The sequence below is a fragment of the Alligator mississippiensis genome, chromosome 1, assembly GCF_030867095.1.
Source record: "Alligator mississippiensis isolate rAllMis1 chromosome 1, rAllMis1, whole genome shotgun sequence".
NCBI classification, from domain to species: domain Eukaryota; kingdom Metazoa; phylum Chordata; order Crocodylia; family Alligatoridae; genus Alligator; species Alligator mississippiensis.
In genome coordinates this window covers 290,914,764-290,932,331 of record NC_081824.1, presented here as the reverse complement: position 1 = coordinate 290,932,331, position 17,568 = coordinate 290,914,764, and the positions used below count along the sequence as shown (strand labels likewise).

Below are 17,568 nucleotides of genomic sequence, written 5' to 3'. Positions count from 1 at the left end.
CACTTGAACAGCTTGAAAAAAAAAAAAATGAAAGAAACCAGAAGGAAAACATTTTTTAAAATGTAGTATCCATTAAAATAAACAAAACTCAATTTTTAAACCCCTATCATGATTTTTAGTACTGCTAGTTATTAAGATCTAAGAATACTGGCTGTGAGCATAGACTAATCTTCATTAGAATAATCCAAAAAAAATAGAAGTAAGTAAATATGCAGGCTTTCTTAAAAAAGAATTCCTCATCTTGGATTTGAGTGCAAGCAGGGGACCAGCAGCTGCTGCGGGTCCAACTCTGGCCTCCAATCTAGGGTTGGAGTTGTAGTCACTGCCCACTCCTGCCACCTGTCCTCCACAGCCATTGCTCCTCCCACCTGCCTTCTGCAGCTACCTGCTTTCACACTCTCTATGCTGTCACAGTTTATCTTGTTGTGGCTCTGGTTCTAGTCCTGCTTTAGCCTGGGACATGGAGTACATGCAATCTCCAGCCCCCACCCAAACACGCAGCAGTGGTGGCAGCAACAGTCTCACCCTGGGGCCAGAGCTGGAACTGCTAGCGGTGCCACACAGCCAGGTGGGGGCCAGATGGACTGTGTGCTGCATGTCCTGGGCCAGAGCTGTGACAAAGTAAGCAGCAGCAGGGAGAGCAGGCAGTATGGATGGCCAAGCTGAGGGCCAGGTGGCAGAGGGAACAGGCGCTGGGGGACACAGGGTGGTGAGAGAGCTGTAGGGAGGAGAGGCAGGTGGCAAAGGGACAAGAGAGGGGTAGGTGCCAGAAGGCACAGGCACTGTAAGGGGAAGGGGCAGATGTTGGGGCACACAGTCACTGGGGGGCATTGGTTCCACTGACAGAAGTGGGACTTTTTAACTAAGCAAGGGTTGTAGGCTCAACCTTTTGGTTTGGTAGCTTTTACAATAGGTTTATAAATATTCAATACCACTGCAGGTGTCACATGGCAAGCTCAAACTTCTTTTGTATCTTGCATTTTTTTTTATTTTTCCTGATGGGGAAGAAGGGGAGTTGATGCTTCTGCTGAAAAACAGTGCTTTGTTATCAGCAGGCAACTGCAAAGCAGTGGTGGCGGTGGATGTCTTCCATTACATTCTTTATCATAAAATCTGAAAGAAAAAATACCAATTCACCTCCATTTTCTAGTCACAAGAAGAGCTGCAGGTGACATGAGATTATGCAGATTTGTGTCAGTGGAAATGCTAATGCATATTTCAAAGAGACCACTTTTGTTACTAAAATAATATTAAACGGGCCCAATTCTACTAGTAACAATATCCATGAAATCAATGTGGTTGCATTAGGAAAGGGGTATTTGTTCCACTATCTTTATAAAGTAACGCTTCATTTGCTTAAGACATTGTACTCCTACAGATAATGCCTAATGATAACTTTGAAATATATCATAAAATAGAAAGACAACCAGCTTTGCACTTCAAAAGGAAACTTTCTTCTTTAGTGCAAAGATCTGGCATAAATATTGCACCAGTAGCTAGACGTCTGCATTTAAAATTAATAGGATGGAAGTTACCAAAGCTAACACATCAAGCAACGGGTGTCAAGGCTCAAAACCTATGATGTTCTAAATGACTGAATCATATGACATTATTGTCCTCAGCGTGGATTTTTGGGGGGAAGTGGGGGTATGGGAAAATATAGACATGCCATTCCAGATCTTACATGTGTCTCATTTTCTAAATTGCTGATCATTTTTTTTTAATTACAAAATGGTAGCAGAAGATATGAATATATTTCAGTGAAGAAAAAAGATAGGTGAAAAAAGAGAGCAAACTGAAAGCTATCTTTGCTGCAAATACATTATTGAATTCTTTTCTTTGACATTCTGACAGTAATTGCACTGAATGGGATTGAATTTTGTTAAAATTACTTTAAAAGGGTTGTTGAGAATTTCCTGTGGGATGCAACTGCAAGCACCAAGGCTTTCACTTCATTTTCTTTGTTGTCCTTACACTCCCAAGGGGCTTAACGTTCATCCTGTTTTTTGACAGCATGAAGGCCTATGTAAACACCCTCTGAAAAGAGAAAGCTTCATCAGATACTGCCATTTGGTTCTGTTTTGTTCTGTCAGAGAGAAAAATAAATATTCCTACCTGATTCATATTTGAGCTTGTTACTTATATAAATGTTAACAACCAAGCAGCTGAGCTCCTCCGATAGTAAGAACGCACAAACAATGCACAAATGGTTACACAAGATTTTATTTAGAGTATTTATTATCTGTGTTCTTAAAGTGGCCATAACGTTTGTAGTGCTGGCTGCTCTTAAGAGGTGTGTTCCTTGCACTGAAGAGTTTAAAATCCACAATTCTTCAGTTAGCATTGATAGGATAATGCTCAAGGGAAGCATCTGTTTGTAGCTTGAAAGGTATACACACAAGAAATCTTCTTACCTCTAGTAAGATGGGGTTTACTGAAGTTCCCAAATTATAAACTTTTTGCCTGACATGGGAATCAAACCACACAGAAAACTTGCAGTGCAGTATCCTCAAGCATTCTGTACTGATCTGTGCAAGATGCCTCCAGGACCAGAAACAATATAACCATGTCCGAATTGCACCTACAGGGATAGGCTAATTCTCGCTGTCACTCAACACCGTTAATTAGACTGCTTGCAGCACTTTGAGGATGTGACTCCCCTCTTTCTGGTGCCAGAGGAAGCCTATGTGGGTGGCATGGTGTGCTTGAGGATACTACTGCTAGGCCTGGCAAGCTTACCTTGTAGGCATGACTTTAAAAGACACAGTTCTTTTGTGTCCTAGGTCCCGTGTCTTGTCTGAGATCTGAGTGATTTCCTGCCATGGTAAGGGTTGACCATAGATTAAGAAGCTGGTTGAATAACACCCAGGAAATAGTTTAGACAAATTTCAAGTTAATGTTTCAAATGCATTGTTTGGTTAATATTTTTTTTCATCCGAGTTACAGAACAGCCCAAATTTTGTGTGTACGTTAAATAATTTTCCTAATAAATCTGGTGTCTTTCTGGAACAAAATTATCAATAAATGATTTATGTTCATGAAATAGCCAGCCCCATTCAAAAGGATAAACAAATCAGAAGAAACAGTTCTGAAAGGGACACCAATAGTGTCAGCTCCCATTATAAGCAAAGCACAGCCACTTGAGTATCGTCAGGGAATGTGAACACCCACAGATTGCCAAATAGATTTGAGTGCTGTTATTTTTTAAATGGCTTTAAAAATAACAACAATAATAACAACAGAACATTGTCATCCGATTCAGGGTGAGAATGAATCAGACTTCTGCACTGATACACTGTTTTTTTGTTAATGATTGAGCAGTCTATTTTTGGAGCCAAAAGCTCAACAAGCTGAAGGCCAGCCCCAAAGGTAGTTATTAGTCTCTTGCTCCCCCACACACTTTTGCACAAATAGAAAAGATCATACAGCCATTCTGATTATGTTTCTTGTGTTTTGCCTTGTGTCTTCATATTGTTCTGCATTACATTGCAATGAAAGTCTGCATACTGAATGGTCAAGCCTCTAGAGAAAATATTTCTTACTATGCTGCCTTTGTTCCTGTCAAATTTTATCAGTTTAGTTGAATTAGATCTGCTCACTACTAGGAAAGAAGATTTCCAAGGAAAAACTTTGTGCAGCGTAGTAATGCATCTTCTGCTGGGAAACCTAATGTCCTGGGGCCAGATAGTGCCCAGAGGTCTCAGCATGTCCACACATGAATCTCAACCCTCTACCTATGACTCCTGGACCCTATGGAGAGTCCAAGCAATTAGGAAGATACAGGAGGGACAGGAAGATGCAGAGGACTAACGAACTGCATACCCTCCTCCTTCCTGTCCATAGAACTTGTGTGGAGAGTTGATAAGAAATGCTGATTTCTAACTAAGAGGATGGTTAAGCATTGGTTAACCTAGAGAAGTTACAGAGTCTCTATCCTTGGAAGTTTTTAAGAGGGGGTTAGACAAACATTTGGCTGGGATGGTTTTAAACAAGGGTGCTCCTGCCTTGAGCAGGGAGCTGGACAAGATGACCCCTTGAGGTCTTTTCCAGCCCTTTTTTTTCCTCCGACTCAATACTAAAATGAGCCAAATCCTGATCAGGTCTTGGCCTCCTCAGTCTCCCGTGCAAATCACTGGGATTGGCAAGTGCAGAACTTCACAGGATTTGGCCTATGATAATTAACCAGACAGTTTCACTATGAGTACTGACTTCAGCCTATTCTTGAGCATTTCCCCTAGCTCCTTAGAAACTTGTAAATCAAGTGGCTGTTCCTACCAATTTGCCCATCATCCCCACACCACCATTATACCATGATTAAACTTCCTTCCTTTCTAATAGTATGTGAAATTAATTGGACTTTTTAAAAATAAATTTACTTTCTTCCTTCTCCAAGATCCAATATCTCTGATGAAGGGAACAGGATTAATAATTTAACTGCTGCTAGAGAACCAGTTGTAGTAGTACATTTTCTCACACTTATTTATATAATGGGATTGCTAGAAGCCCCTTCTGAGAGCAGTCTCTCTGGCACCAGGAGCTGTACAGAGAGAGCAAGAGGCAGTCCCTACCCCAAGGTGATCATAATCCATACACACAAGAGAAAGGAAGTGCATTCACTCCATTTGATAGCTGGAGAACTGCGGCACAAAGATTTAGGGTATGAAGTGCACAAATGGAGTCACTGTGAGATAAAGCTAGGATATAAATTAACAGTGTGTCAGGTACTCTGGTAACTGCGTGTCTGTATGCAGACTTCTATCTTATGACAAATGTCAAGTAGCATACCCCACTTTCATTGAGGCATAAAATGACTCACATTAAACACAAAGAAAGAGCATGCACACAGGCAGTTAGTTTTGTGGAGAGTTGATGTTTTCTAAGGATATAAACAGACGTCACCAAACGAAGTGGATCAGCTGTTCTGGGATGAGTCCTGACCCAGTTGTTCTGATTCACTGGGCAAAACATGTCGCCTGTTGTCCTGACCATTGATCTTGTGGGACAACAGGTGATTCATTCCCTGCTTGCAGAGCTGGCCCTTCTGGGAATCTCTGGGGTATGTCTCCGTTCGCAGAGAAATCCAGGGTTCCCTGCTTACAGAGACATGCCCTGGAAATTCCCCAGTGTGCATTTCTGTAAGAGGGGAAAACCAGGAATTCCTGAGCCACACAGGATTGGGCCCTTCAAGCCCCAGGAGCACCTGCCAGAGCAGCAGAACTGCTCAGGGAGGAGATCCAGCTGCCTGCTCTCTTGTGCCATAAAGCTAATAGACATCTGCCACAAAAAAGTGACAGAAACTATATCCACCCTTTGTCAGGCCACAAATTTAGATATCCAAGGTTCAACAAATGGAGCAGATGTCAGTTTGTTTTGGTGTTATATGGTCATACTGTTATGGTAGCAAAATTATGCTGAGGAGAAACCAGCACGGGTTCGTAGCAGGTAGATCATGCCTGACTAATCTAGTCTCTTTTTATGACCAGGTTACAAAACACCTGGACGCAGGAGTAGGGGTTGACGTCGTTTACTTAGACTTCAGGAAGGCCTTCGATACGGTATCCCACCCCATACTGGTGAACAAGTTAAGAGGCTGTGACTTGGATGACTACACAGTCCAGTGGGTGGCGAATTGGCTAGAGGGTCGCACCCAGAGAGTCGTAGTGGATGGGTCAGTATCGACCTGGAAGGGTGTGGGCAGCGGAGTCCCGCAGGGCTCGGTCCTAGGACCGATACTCTTCAATGTCCTCATCAGCGACTTGGACGAGGGAATGAAGTGTACTCTGTCCAAGTTTGCAGATGACACAAAGCTATGGGGAGAAGTGGAAACGCTGGAGGGCAGGGAACAGCTGCAGGCAGACCTGGATAGGTTGGACAAGTGGGCAGAAAACAACAGGATGCAGTTCAACAAGGAGAAATGCAAAGTGCTGCACCTAGGGAGGAAAAATGTCCAGCACACCTACAGCCTAGGGAATGACCTGCTGGGTGGCACAGAGGTGGAAAGGGATCTTGGAGTCCTAGTGGACTCCAAGATGAACATGAGCCGGCAGTGTGACGAAGCCATCAGAAAAGCCAATGGCACTTTATCGTGCATCAGCAGATGCATGACAAATAGGTCCAGGGAGGTGATACTTCCCTTCTGTAGGGCGTTGGTCAGACCACAGTTGGAGTACTGCGTGCAATTCTGGGCGCCACACTTCAAGAAGGATGCGGATAACCTGGAGAGGGTACAGAGAAGGGCAACTCGTATGGTCAAGGGCCTGCAGACCAAGCCCTATGAGGAGAGACTAGAGAAACTGGACCTTTTCAGCCTCCGCAAGAGAAGGTTGAGAGGCGACCTTGTGGCTGCCTGTAAGTTCATCACGGGGGCACAGAAGGGAATAGGTGAGGTTTTACTCACCAAGGCACCCCCAGGGGTTACAAGAAATAATGGCCACAAGCTAGCAGGAAGCAGATTTAGACTAGACATTAGGAAGAACTTCTTCACAGTTCGAGTGGCCAAGGTCTGGAATGGGCTCCCAAGGGAGGTGGTGCTCTCTCCTACCCTGGGGGTCTTCAAGAGGAGGTTAGATAGGCATCTAGCTGGGGTCATCTAGACCCAGCACTCTTTCCTGCCTATGCAGGGGGTCAGACTCAATGATCTATTGATGTCCCTTCCGACCCCAGCATCTATAAATCTATGATGTCAATTGGTACCCTGAATTCACACCCTAATTTACTGTGTTCACTTGTCCAGGAGCCCATACCCTTAGGCTCAGATCTTCAAAAGTATTTATACACCTAACTCCTACTAGGTATTAGGCATCTATAGGAGTTATCTGCCAAAATACCACTGAGGATCTGAGCCTCAGTAACTCTGGAAGTCTCTGACACAGCCAGGACATGAACCCTGATGAATACATATATAACAAGACCATCCTTCCACTTTATCCATGCTCTAATATACCTACTCAATTTCTGCAGCGCTCCTGCCATGCTACTTCTGGATTTATCCTAAGCAGCAGCAGGAAAATGGACACAGCCATGCCACTTCCTGTGCTTTGTTTTGTAAACTGTGAGAAGGCTTTTGAGGGTGACATAGTCTAACCGAGTGTATAGAAAACCAGAAGCATGCCCAGAAGAGGCATCAAGTTAGTTGGACCCGGCTCACCAAACATCTGTATAGATCAGGTGGTTCTGCAGGGCTTTGTGGCCCTTTTATCTAATAGCTAATTCAATCAGCTAGTAGATAAAGGGGGCAAAAAGCCCTGCTGAAGTGCCCTATCCATACAGGTGCTGCAAAGCCAGGCCAAACTACTATGCTGCCTCTTCTGGTAAAGCATATTTTTGTTTTTCCCCCCCATATCTGTCAGCACCCAAGATGTTTATATCAAAAGGGTTTTCTAAAAATATATATACCACTACAGACTGTAATTGAAATGCTCCTGGGTAAAGTGGGGCAAGCAGGGGTTTTACCTTACCTGTGAACTACCCCAGCCCGATGAAGATGCTCCACTGCTAGTATAAGCTGCCTGATATATTTGCGTGCCTCATGTTCCTCCAGTCTTTTTTTCTCATAGATCTTGTGCATTAAATTGCCGCCAGGGCACAACTCCATGACAAGGTAGTAGCTGTTTTCAGTTTCTAATATATCCAGCAACTGAGCAATATTAGGGTGGCGGATCATTTGCTGGATCTGCCCTTCCCGTCGTAGGTTCTTGGTAACGTAGGTATCTTTCTTGGCTCTCTTCTTGTCGATGACTTTCACTGCCACCTGATGAGAAACAGAGAACACAGAGCTGATATCAGACACGTGTTAGCTTTGGCCTTGTACAAGTAACCTTTGAGTAAATCCAGGGATGTCAGTACCAACTGATAAGCGGTTCCAGGCACTACTGACCTGCACAGAGAAATATCTGCCCTTTTTTTCTCCAAGATTTAATTTCTTTCCATGCCCCTTTATGAAATGATAGAGAAAGCTATTATGAAGATAAGGCTATCAGAACAGGAAAAAATGCCTTGTTAAAGAAACCTGAAGGCTTAGTTTGAAAACACTATAATTCTTATGATCTATTTTATCAGAAGATTTTCATGATGAAATTTAAATGTGATCATAAACATGACCTTTCAATATGACTTTTATATGTTCATGGCTGTAGGTTTGGGTTTTGAGATGTTACACTTGCACCAGAAGTTGGGGTTTTTTCCTCCCTTAAATTAGCCAAAGAGGAAAAAGTTAGTTAGTTTTATACCACTGAAAAATAAAATAAAGATAAAAGATAGCCTTGGACCCAGTCGCTTGGCACCCTCATTAATCTCTTCAAAAATGTACAGCCAAACAGACTTCCTCAATTACTTCAATAACACAGTGAACTTGCAGAAGCAAAGCAGACTAAGCTTTTGTACACCACGGCCAAATACTACACCTGTTCACAACACCTCAAGTCCCAGTGAAGTTGACAGCAACAGCTCTGATGAAATAAAGGAGAGTTTGGGACATAGTGTAATACTGCCACTAAGCCTCAAAAAGCTTGCTTTCTTATTTCTGCACAACATGCTAGACTTGTGCCCTTCACAAACAAGAGAGCAGAACAGTCTATGATGCCATTCTTTTCTAGATCTATGGACACTAGTTCTATTTACTATGTTGACAGTTTCTTTAAATAGCTTTAGTAAAAATAGTGCCTCCCTTTTATTTGTCTCATGTTTTTAGACATTTATGGAATTCTTAAGCTGCCTGGTTTACATTTGGTGGTACAGACTCGCAGGTCATCGGCACCACACAATGATTTAACAACAGACACCAGCTGAACACTAAGTGCTTCTCTTGTGTTCCACATTTCCTCAGAGCTCTGCAACAAAAGAAAGTCCTTTTAACGTATGCACTAAGATCCAGCTGCTCAACTGATTGTTTCTGCAGCAACAGTTGTTTGCTTGTCAGGACCAGGAAAAGTCAGCTTGACATTTTTGCATGACACTGAATTTTACATGTAGTAGAGTTGAAAGATTTGTCTGAAAAGAAGTTTAATTTCTGCAAGTATGTGGAAAGTGGGATAGCTACCCACCAAAGTGCCGTATAACGACACTATGCAAGCAGTAGTACCATGTGTCTGTGGTCAAGCTATAAGCAATTTTATGTCCAGATCCCATGAATTATCTATTTCTGTTAAGAGCAGAAATAATAAATGAGGGAGAAGTCTTAAGAGTTTCATTAGAAAAAAAGTCAGTAATACCCAAGTAGTAACAGTAGGGGAAACAGCCTTCCTTCCATCTCCAGCTTGGCAGAAAACAACATCTCTCTTTCTGGACAGCCATCTAGCCACAGTTACCACACTTTCAATTCCTGGCAACTAGGCTGTTATAATTCACTGTACTAGGAACTGATGGCTAAGGAAACAGGGAACTATAACTTACAGAGAACATATTACTTCACCTTTCCAGCCAGAAAGAAATACCAAGAACATAAACACCATAGCCAACAACAATACTTCCCCATTTGCTTCCAGTGCCCATTCAAAGTCCTGATACAAGCTCAATAAAAACAAGGATCTTCTACAAGCCACAACCACCTTTCATAAGCCATGAGACCAGCTGCATTCCTTTGATACAATGTTGCTATGGTATCCACCTTGATGTTCTCCAGAACTGGAAATAAAGCATCTTCTGTCAAGAATTTCAGCTGTCAAACCAACCACTGAAAGGAGTGATGTCAAGCCTAAATCTAACCTCTATTAAGGTATTTTTCAAGGCTTATTTCTTTGTTAAGGAATTTCTGCCTAATCAAATGAGAAAGAAATAATATCTGTACATAGGTGCTGCAAAAATGTTAGCAAATGCTTTATGCTTCCTACTAATCTCACTTGCTAATGCATAAGGTATCTCGTCTGGCACTCAGAAACACTACTTCCTAATAGGAGGGTGGCCAGGTGAACGTTTTTCTTTCTTTGTAACAATTTTGCCTTATTGTTACAAATTTGTAGGGGAGGTTGGGGGATTGTATTTTGCTTTGGTTTAAGTTTTTTTGCTCTTGGATTTTATAGTTGCTGGAACCTTTCATACCACATATGACTACTACTAAGAGCAGGGTGGGCAAATATGGCCCGGAGGCCAGATCCAACCCAACCCTCCAGGCACTGCCATCCAACCCGTGACGCCCACCAACTAATTGTACCCTGTCCAGCCTTTCCGCCCACATATACATATCCCAACAACATACTTTATTGCGCTTCACTCTCACCCTTGTGGGCAGAAGGGCCCAGTCCTCCAACTAGCATGCATCTGCCACAGCCACAGGAAAACCTGCTTCACTTCCCTGGCATCCCTCTCACTCCGGGCAGCAGGTAGGGAAGTAGTGGGGGCGGGGAGGGAGCTGGGCAAGAGTATGAAGCTGGGGCTGGTGGCAGTGTGCAGCCCATACCGGGGGGGGGGGGAAGGGGGAGCGCAGAGCTCATGTGGGCAGGGTGTGGGGCACCCCCCAAAAAAACCCTCAATTTCCACTGCTGCTGCACCACAGGTGGGGGTACTCGGGGCACATGAGACACTGGTGCCTGGTGGTGCGTGGCTCTGGCCAGTACTGCATATCACAGTGAGGTGTGCAGCATGGCCGGATCGCCTCCATCGCTGGTGCTCCCAACCACTTGCGCACAGCCCCTGCACTTGGGCACCACTGGAGGGAAGCTCCCTGGACTGGAGCCAGCTGTCTTCACTGTCCCCTGCTGCACAGGTCCTGGGACTCTGAGGGGAAGCAGGGGCTGGGGCTCCCCTCCACTTCTGCCAGAGTCCCAGGACCTATGAGGCAGGGGGCGGGGAAGGCAGCTGGCTTCAGCACAGGGAACTTCCCTCCAGTACCGTGTGAGTGCAGGAGCTGTGCATGTGTGGCAGGGAGTGCCGGCAATAGAGGCAGCCTGGCTAGGCTGAATTTGCTGCAATGTGCAGCACTGGCCGGAGCCACATGCCAGTGGGCATGAGCACCTGCTCCAGGTACAAGTTCCCTGAGCGCCTCTGACTGCTGCCACACCATGGGAGAAGTGAGGGGGTCCCCACACTCCCCACCCTCCCTCATACCCCACAAATGTCACACACCCACACCCTGCCCACAAACTCCCAACATACCCTATTGCCCCCCACACACAGCCAAACCCCCTCACAACTTCCCCACACACACACCCACCTCCCATACACTCACCCACATACACCCCCAACACAATATACATAAGACTAATAATTTATTTTTGAGTAGTTATGCTGTCATCTCTACATATACTACACAAACACAGATCACAACAAAAATATTTTTTGTTATTAAAATGTGTTATGGTAGTTGTTTGACTTTTATGATATGATTTGGTTTTTTTATAGTTCTAAAATGGCAATTCCCCCCACCCTCCCTCAAAGGGGAGGGATTTCTGGTGGCATAGGTCAGTGGGCTGGGGGCAGGACTTCTGGTCCCAAGACAGCAGCCAGGGGGCAGGACAACTGTCAAGGGGCAGGGCTACCCATGCAGCCCTCAAAAGCTCAAACCTCGTTAAGCATCCCTCCACCAGAAATAATTGCTTGCCCCTGACCAAGAGCAATATATTAAATAAAAGAGATAGAGAGAGAAGCACTAAGTAATAAAAAACTGTATTATGTTCTGCTACTTTCAGAAAGAGTTGTGCGGCCATTTCCTGGTGCCAGTGTCCCCTAGCTTCATTCTGATTCTACTGTAATAAATACACTGCATTATTAAATTAAACTAATGGCAATTGCTTGTAACTCCATAAAAACATTTCACTAGGTATAACTAGTTTTGAATTAGTTAAACAAGCAGCCAAAGAAAAAAGTCAAGCTAATAGATTTTTTCTTCCCCCCACCTTTTTTTTAAATATACTCTCATCTATATTTTATAACAAAAATAACTGAGGAATTAAGCACTAAGACCACATCCTCGAGGGTGTCTCAGAGCCAAACTCCCACTAAAATCAATGGGAGCTAGAGCCCCAGATACCTTTAGGCACCTGGGCCTAAATGTTTGATTTAAAAGTTAGAAATAATTATTGACTTTTTATTGCCCGAATGAATTATGTCAGCTGAGGAACTGAGTTTAAAAAAATAATGAAATACCTATGTTAAAAGATACTTAAATAAATCAAGCTAAGCCATATATAGGAGACATCTGCATTAGTAAAACATATAACATAATACTGTGGCAACAGTCCCATAAATGTCTGGAAGCCACATTCATGACCAGTCATATCAAAAAAAAATAACCAAAAACTACATTTACTTGTAAGGTAAGACAACAAACAGAAAAGTCAGTTCTGAACCATTTTTGTAACCCTCTAGGCTAGGGACAGAAGTTACACACAAACCAGTTTAAGTGATCAGAAACTGGTTTAAACCTGTAACAGAACAGAAACTCAGTGCACATAAACTACCTTCAAAATGGCTGAAACTGGTTTAAGACAAAGCTGGTTGAATGTAGTATCAGACTTAAACCGGTTTGACCAAAATTCAGTTATGAAACTTCTGTCCCAGACCCCTTCCTGGTTCAAGATAAACCATAGTCTGCCAGCATCCCAGCATGCTTTCCAGCCCTGGGCTGGGCTATGCTGTCTGTTCCAGCAGAGAAGGATTGAGGCAGGGGAGAAGGCAGGGACTGCCCCCCCCCCCCCCAGCAAACCCCAGCTGGGGTCTGGGGCCAGGGAGAGGGGTTAAGCCCACCTCTCCTTAAGTACAGAGCTGCCCCACTGCTAAACTTACTGAAACTTAGTGCTGGCTGTGACTGTGGGGTACAAATCCCAGAGACTTCGGGGGCAGCAGGAAGAGGAAGCAAACACAGAGCCCACGCTGGCTATGTGCCAGAGGGGCATGTTCTAGTGTCCCCCAGCTTCTGGCCTGAGCCACTGCAGGCATGTGGCTGCATTTCCTGAATCAAAAGTAAATGTGAGTCCAGGTGTTTCTCAGTTTAATCTCTAAAGTTTCGACTAATCTGCAAAGACTGAATCGATTCAGCCTCAGGTTTTCTGACTGTCTGTACTTAGCCCTAGTGATTCACCAAGAAATCACTCTTAAATGTAATGAGATCTTCTATGTAATGGAAGTTGAGAACTCTTCTGATGAGTTCTTGCATGTAACGAGATAAGAGTAATAACACACAGGCTACCATAAACTATTCAGACATAAAGGCACAAGAGTTATTTGCTGAAGAAAAAACATCATACAGAATGAAAAAATATATAGTGGTTTATATCACGCTGCCAGGAAACATCTGGAAATGAAAATGGCACCCCTCCCCCATAATTATAAGATATAAAATATGCAAAGTATTAACAATTTGGGACACAAATCTGTTTTTGCAGCATTCTGTGAATCATCTCTCATTGATACCAGCAAGTTATCCCCAATTCATTGATTATACAGTATAGTACAGCAAATAAATGTCTCCTACACACATTATACTGCTGCTAAGGAGAAAGAACAGATATTTGAATGCTGAACTCCCAAGTCTTTCACTTCTATACAGGAATATGGACCCTGATCCTGCACTGCTTAAAGCAGTGGTTCTTAACCTTGTTCGATTCAAAGCACCCCTCATTAGATTCACCCCTGGGAAATGCCAGCTCTTAGTTCTCACTCATGTTTTCACTGTGGAAAAATAGAGCAATTCTTCTGTTGCAAAGAACTCAGAAAGACCACAACAGGTCAGATTTTTTTTTTAATGCTATGGATTCCTATTTGAAGCCTTTGGGTTTGTTTTATGAATCTTGTTTGCACACCTATATAGGGCTAACATTGTATAGAATCGTGACCCCTGATAGGATCTCTAGGCACCCCAGCACACTGTTGAGAATCAGTGGCTTAAAGTCTCTAGGAACTTTCCCTTTGACTTCAGAACCTGCTAATCTCAGGCCCTGGGTTGAATGCATACCACCTATTCAAAGGAAGCTTGTAGACTTGTTCTTCAGATCATCCTTTCTGGAGTATTATGACCTGGTATATATCGTACCAACTCTACTCTATACCATAAGCATTAATTGTCTCATGCTCATCATCTGCAACCTGAAATTCTGACCGCCAGGTTTGGTATGGATGCTCTAGCAGCTTTGTTTCCCGCATATAGGTAGGTGAGAGAAGAGGAAAAGACAAGCTAATAAAAAAGGAATTAAGTCCTTCCATCCAAGGAGAAAATTGTATTTTCTGTTTTGCTGGTTTCACTCTGGCTTAAACAGGGGAAGGATCACATCCCCTTTCCTGGCTTTTATTAGTTATTTCCCACCCCACCCCTTAGTTTGTTCTGCCCTTGGTATATTAAGCTTCCTTGCTTACCCACAAGGATAACAGACCAAGCAAACCTGACCCATTCGTCCCTCCTCTCAGCACAGCCAAACCCCAGACCAGTCTTCACAATAACACAGCTCTGGGTGTGTCCTCTGCATGCTCTTTCTTCCTTTAAACTGTGGACAACTCCTTGCTTAGGGGTCAGCATCTGTGTTCAGCACATACACCTAACTCCACAGGGAGGGCACAGTAGAGTCAGGGCTAGTGTAACCAGCCAGACAGCACACAGAGCTTCCTAGGGGGAGGAAACTGAAGAAGGTAGCAAAAACGGTGTGCACATACTTCACATGTGCTCATTGCTGGCTGCCTTGGGAGCCTGGGTGTGTGCAGAAGTGAGCAGGGTAGCTTTGGTACTGCTTTAAGTCTCTGTGTGGTACCCGCCCTCGCCAGGTCCCAGGTACATAACAAGGGAAGGTGGCAAAATTTCACTTGCATGGGCAGAGGTAGAGGAAAAGAAGATAAAGAGATTCAGTAAGGGGAAGTGACAAAAGGAGGATCGGGAAAGAAAGAAGTTTAGGAAAGAAAAAAAGGAGACATTGGGGCAAAAGAAATTGTGGGGGGGAGGGGGGCGGGAGAAGGTAACAATTATGAGTTTGTTTGAAGAAGGAAAGCCATCTCAGAGGGTAAAGCTGACAGCTACAAACATACTATGAGTAAACAGACTTTGGCTAAGAACAGATGTCGCATTTGTCCCTGGACAAGTTGTGCCTGTGCTTATCCTACAACAGAAATATCCCAGGATTGGTCTGTAAACGTTTTCCTTCTAATCAGGGTTTAGTGAGAAGATGAATGCACCACTGCTATTCTGCCAGTGATTTGATGATGCAGTCCTGAGATAAGCATTCAAATGCACTTTGTGGTCCTGCATTGGGCTGCACTGCAGGGCTTTAGGTGCCAGCATGAAGGATGCCCACCAGCCAATAAACTCCCTGAGCATCAGCACCTAAAGCTTCATGGTGCAGCCCAATGACAGGCTGTCCCCCATGGTTTTCATGGTTGCCAGCACTTGGGGACCCCATGGGCATTATGAAGAATGCCTTGCATTCAAAAGATTGCCTAACTTTATCCCAACCATGCAGTTGGTTCACTAAAACAATATCACCCACACAAATCCTTGCCTCTGTAAATAAATAAATGCTTTGGGCTACAGGATACCCAGATGAGCAACAGGCCCTATTTTTTGTCATTGAATTACACTGTTAAAATGAATTACCCTCCTTTGTGCTGTGACACATCATATGAGCAAATTCTGCTTCTCTGGATTGTGGTGGTAAACATATTGTTTGGGTTAGTCTAAAGCTCACTGAAATGGGTGGAGGGAAGCATGATCACTGCCAATCATTTATACTAGTTGTACAAAACAAATGTGCTCTTTTTGGGAGCCAAAACAAAAATAGTAAACATAGGCACGTGTTACCATCCAAAATAAAAATATGCCAGGCACACATGGGCAAAGGATTTTCACTGGCTAGTGTTTTATGAAAGGTTTTGTATCTGCAGGAAAGGCAGAACAAAGAAAAAGAGCTGAAGGAATCAAGGCAGCAAGGATGCCCCAGACAGAATACAGTAACAAGCGTGGGAGAAAAAGCTAAGGGAAAGGGTTTTGGAGGCCAAATGTTGGCTGGAAGGGACTTGGAAATGCAGGTACAGGCACTGCCTGTTGTTCAATTTTTATTGTGTTCTGGGAACCAGGACTTTGGATGTTCAATGAAAATAAGTAAGACTGCATTCAAGATACCTGACTCCATCTTCAGTGCTTCTCTTAACTGGGACAATCCATAAGGCCCTGAAGTTTTGGCTGACCACTCAGGTCAAAAGGAAAAACAATTCTGTGATGAGTGTGAGTAAAAAGGGTTTACAGCAGGTCATGAATAGACTTGAATAAAAGTCTCTCTTAAATGGAAAAAAGTATACCCCTGAGAGGATGTGGCAAAATTCTACAGAATATATGAAAAGAAAGAATGGGAATGTAGAAAAAGGAAAAATATAAATATAAGAAAAGAAACAAAAATTTAAAAATGCAAAACAATTCTACAATCTCTCTTAGGTTGCTGAAGCAATTATAATGTGACTGGAGTAACAAAAAGTGTTATTTTATTATTTATAGCAGGGATTTGTAAGGGTATGTAATCACATAGCAAACTTAGAGGGATATGCAACCCAGCAGTTTTGAGAACCACAGGTCTAAATGAATCCCTGATTACTGAAGTCAAAACAGTTATGCAAGGGACAAATCTGTTTTCCTGTTGTACTAAAGCACCATACAACTGATGCGGTAAAGAAAACACTGAGTATGGCCTAAATGAAAGTGTTCTTACAGCCTCCCCAGTACTGAGGGTATATGGCTGGATGCAAAGAATGCCTGTTCTTGCCATCTTTTCCCCTTCCCCTATCTTCCCAAATGTGAGATGAGATGGCCCCTGGAAAACAGAATTTCTAGTGAATTAATTTTCCAAGAGATAGATTTTGCACTTAGATCTATGTACAGTCTAATTCCACCTGAACTCCCCTACTAAGATGTTTTACATACAGCATCCTGCCAATGGAGATGCCTTTCCTTTACACCAAAGCATCTTACCCTAGGTCTAATATTCAACACATAGGGTGCATCTACACTTCCCAAAGGAAACACTAAAGCATGGCGACATGTAGACATGCCCATAAGAATCTCACTCTGAGCCAATTTCATTATTCCTTGGTTGAAACCCCAACGCAGTAGCCATCAGAGTGAGAAAGAGCATGTTTTATAGAGTAGATGTTCTCCAAGGCTGCTTCTGCCACCAAACCCACAAAACTCAGTGATTTAGCTACTAGGTAGTATTGGAGAGGAGGAACTTTTACAACAAAAGATTTATCTTCTAAATGCATGGCAAAGAGCTGTTTCTCTTCCCCTCCTTTCAGTGTGCACCAGCAACATTTGGCTATTATTTTATCACATTTTCTCCCTTCTGCACTGAACAGGGAAGGTAGGATAGAAATGTGGACAAAAAAGTAGCACTTTTGTTATGGGTTGGGGGCAGGGGCAACATGCTTTCTGGTCCAGTATGGATGTACAGAACTAACTACGTCTTTGTCCTATGGTTCTTTAGTAAGATAAAGACAATATAGTCCCATTAGACATACAGCTTGCTCTGATTGAGAGAGAGAGAGAGAGAGAGAGAGAGAGATCCTTCTTTAAATCAACACCTCACAAGCCTAGGAATCTGCTTTAAATATATATTTCTAATGCCTAAACCTCAGTTCCACTTTAATAAGTAATTCAAGTCATAGCAT

At 43.3% G+C, this 17,568-nt stretch overlaps 1 protein-coding gene across 1 annotated transcript in view; it reads right to left on the bottom strand.

The window, feature by feature from the left end:
* The window catches only part of HUNK (hormonally up-regulated Neu-associated kinase), an 85,607-nt gene that overhangs the window by 49,766 nt on the left and 18,273 nt on the right, over positions 1 to 17,568 (bottom strand). Inside the window, exon 2 of the mRNA XM_019476413.2 lies at positions 7,458 to 7,750. Coding sequence (XP_019331958.2) covers positions 7,458 to 7,750 — 293 coding nt within the window. The remainder of the gene's footprint in view (positions 1 to 7,457; positions 7,751 to 17,568) is intronic.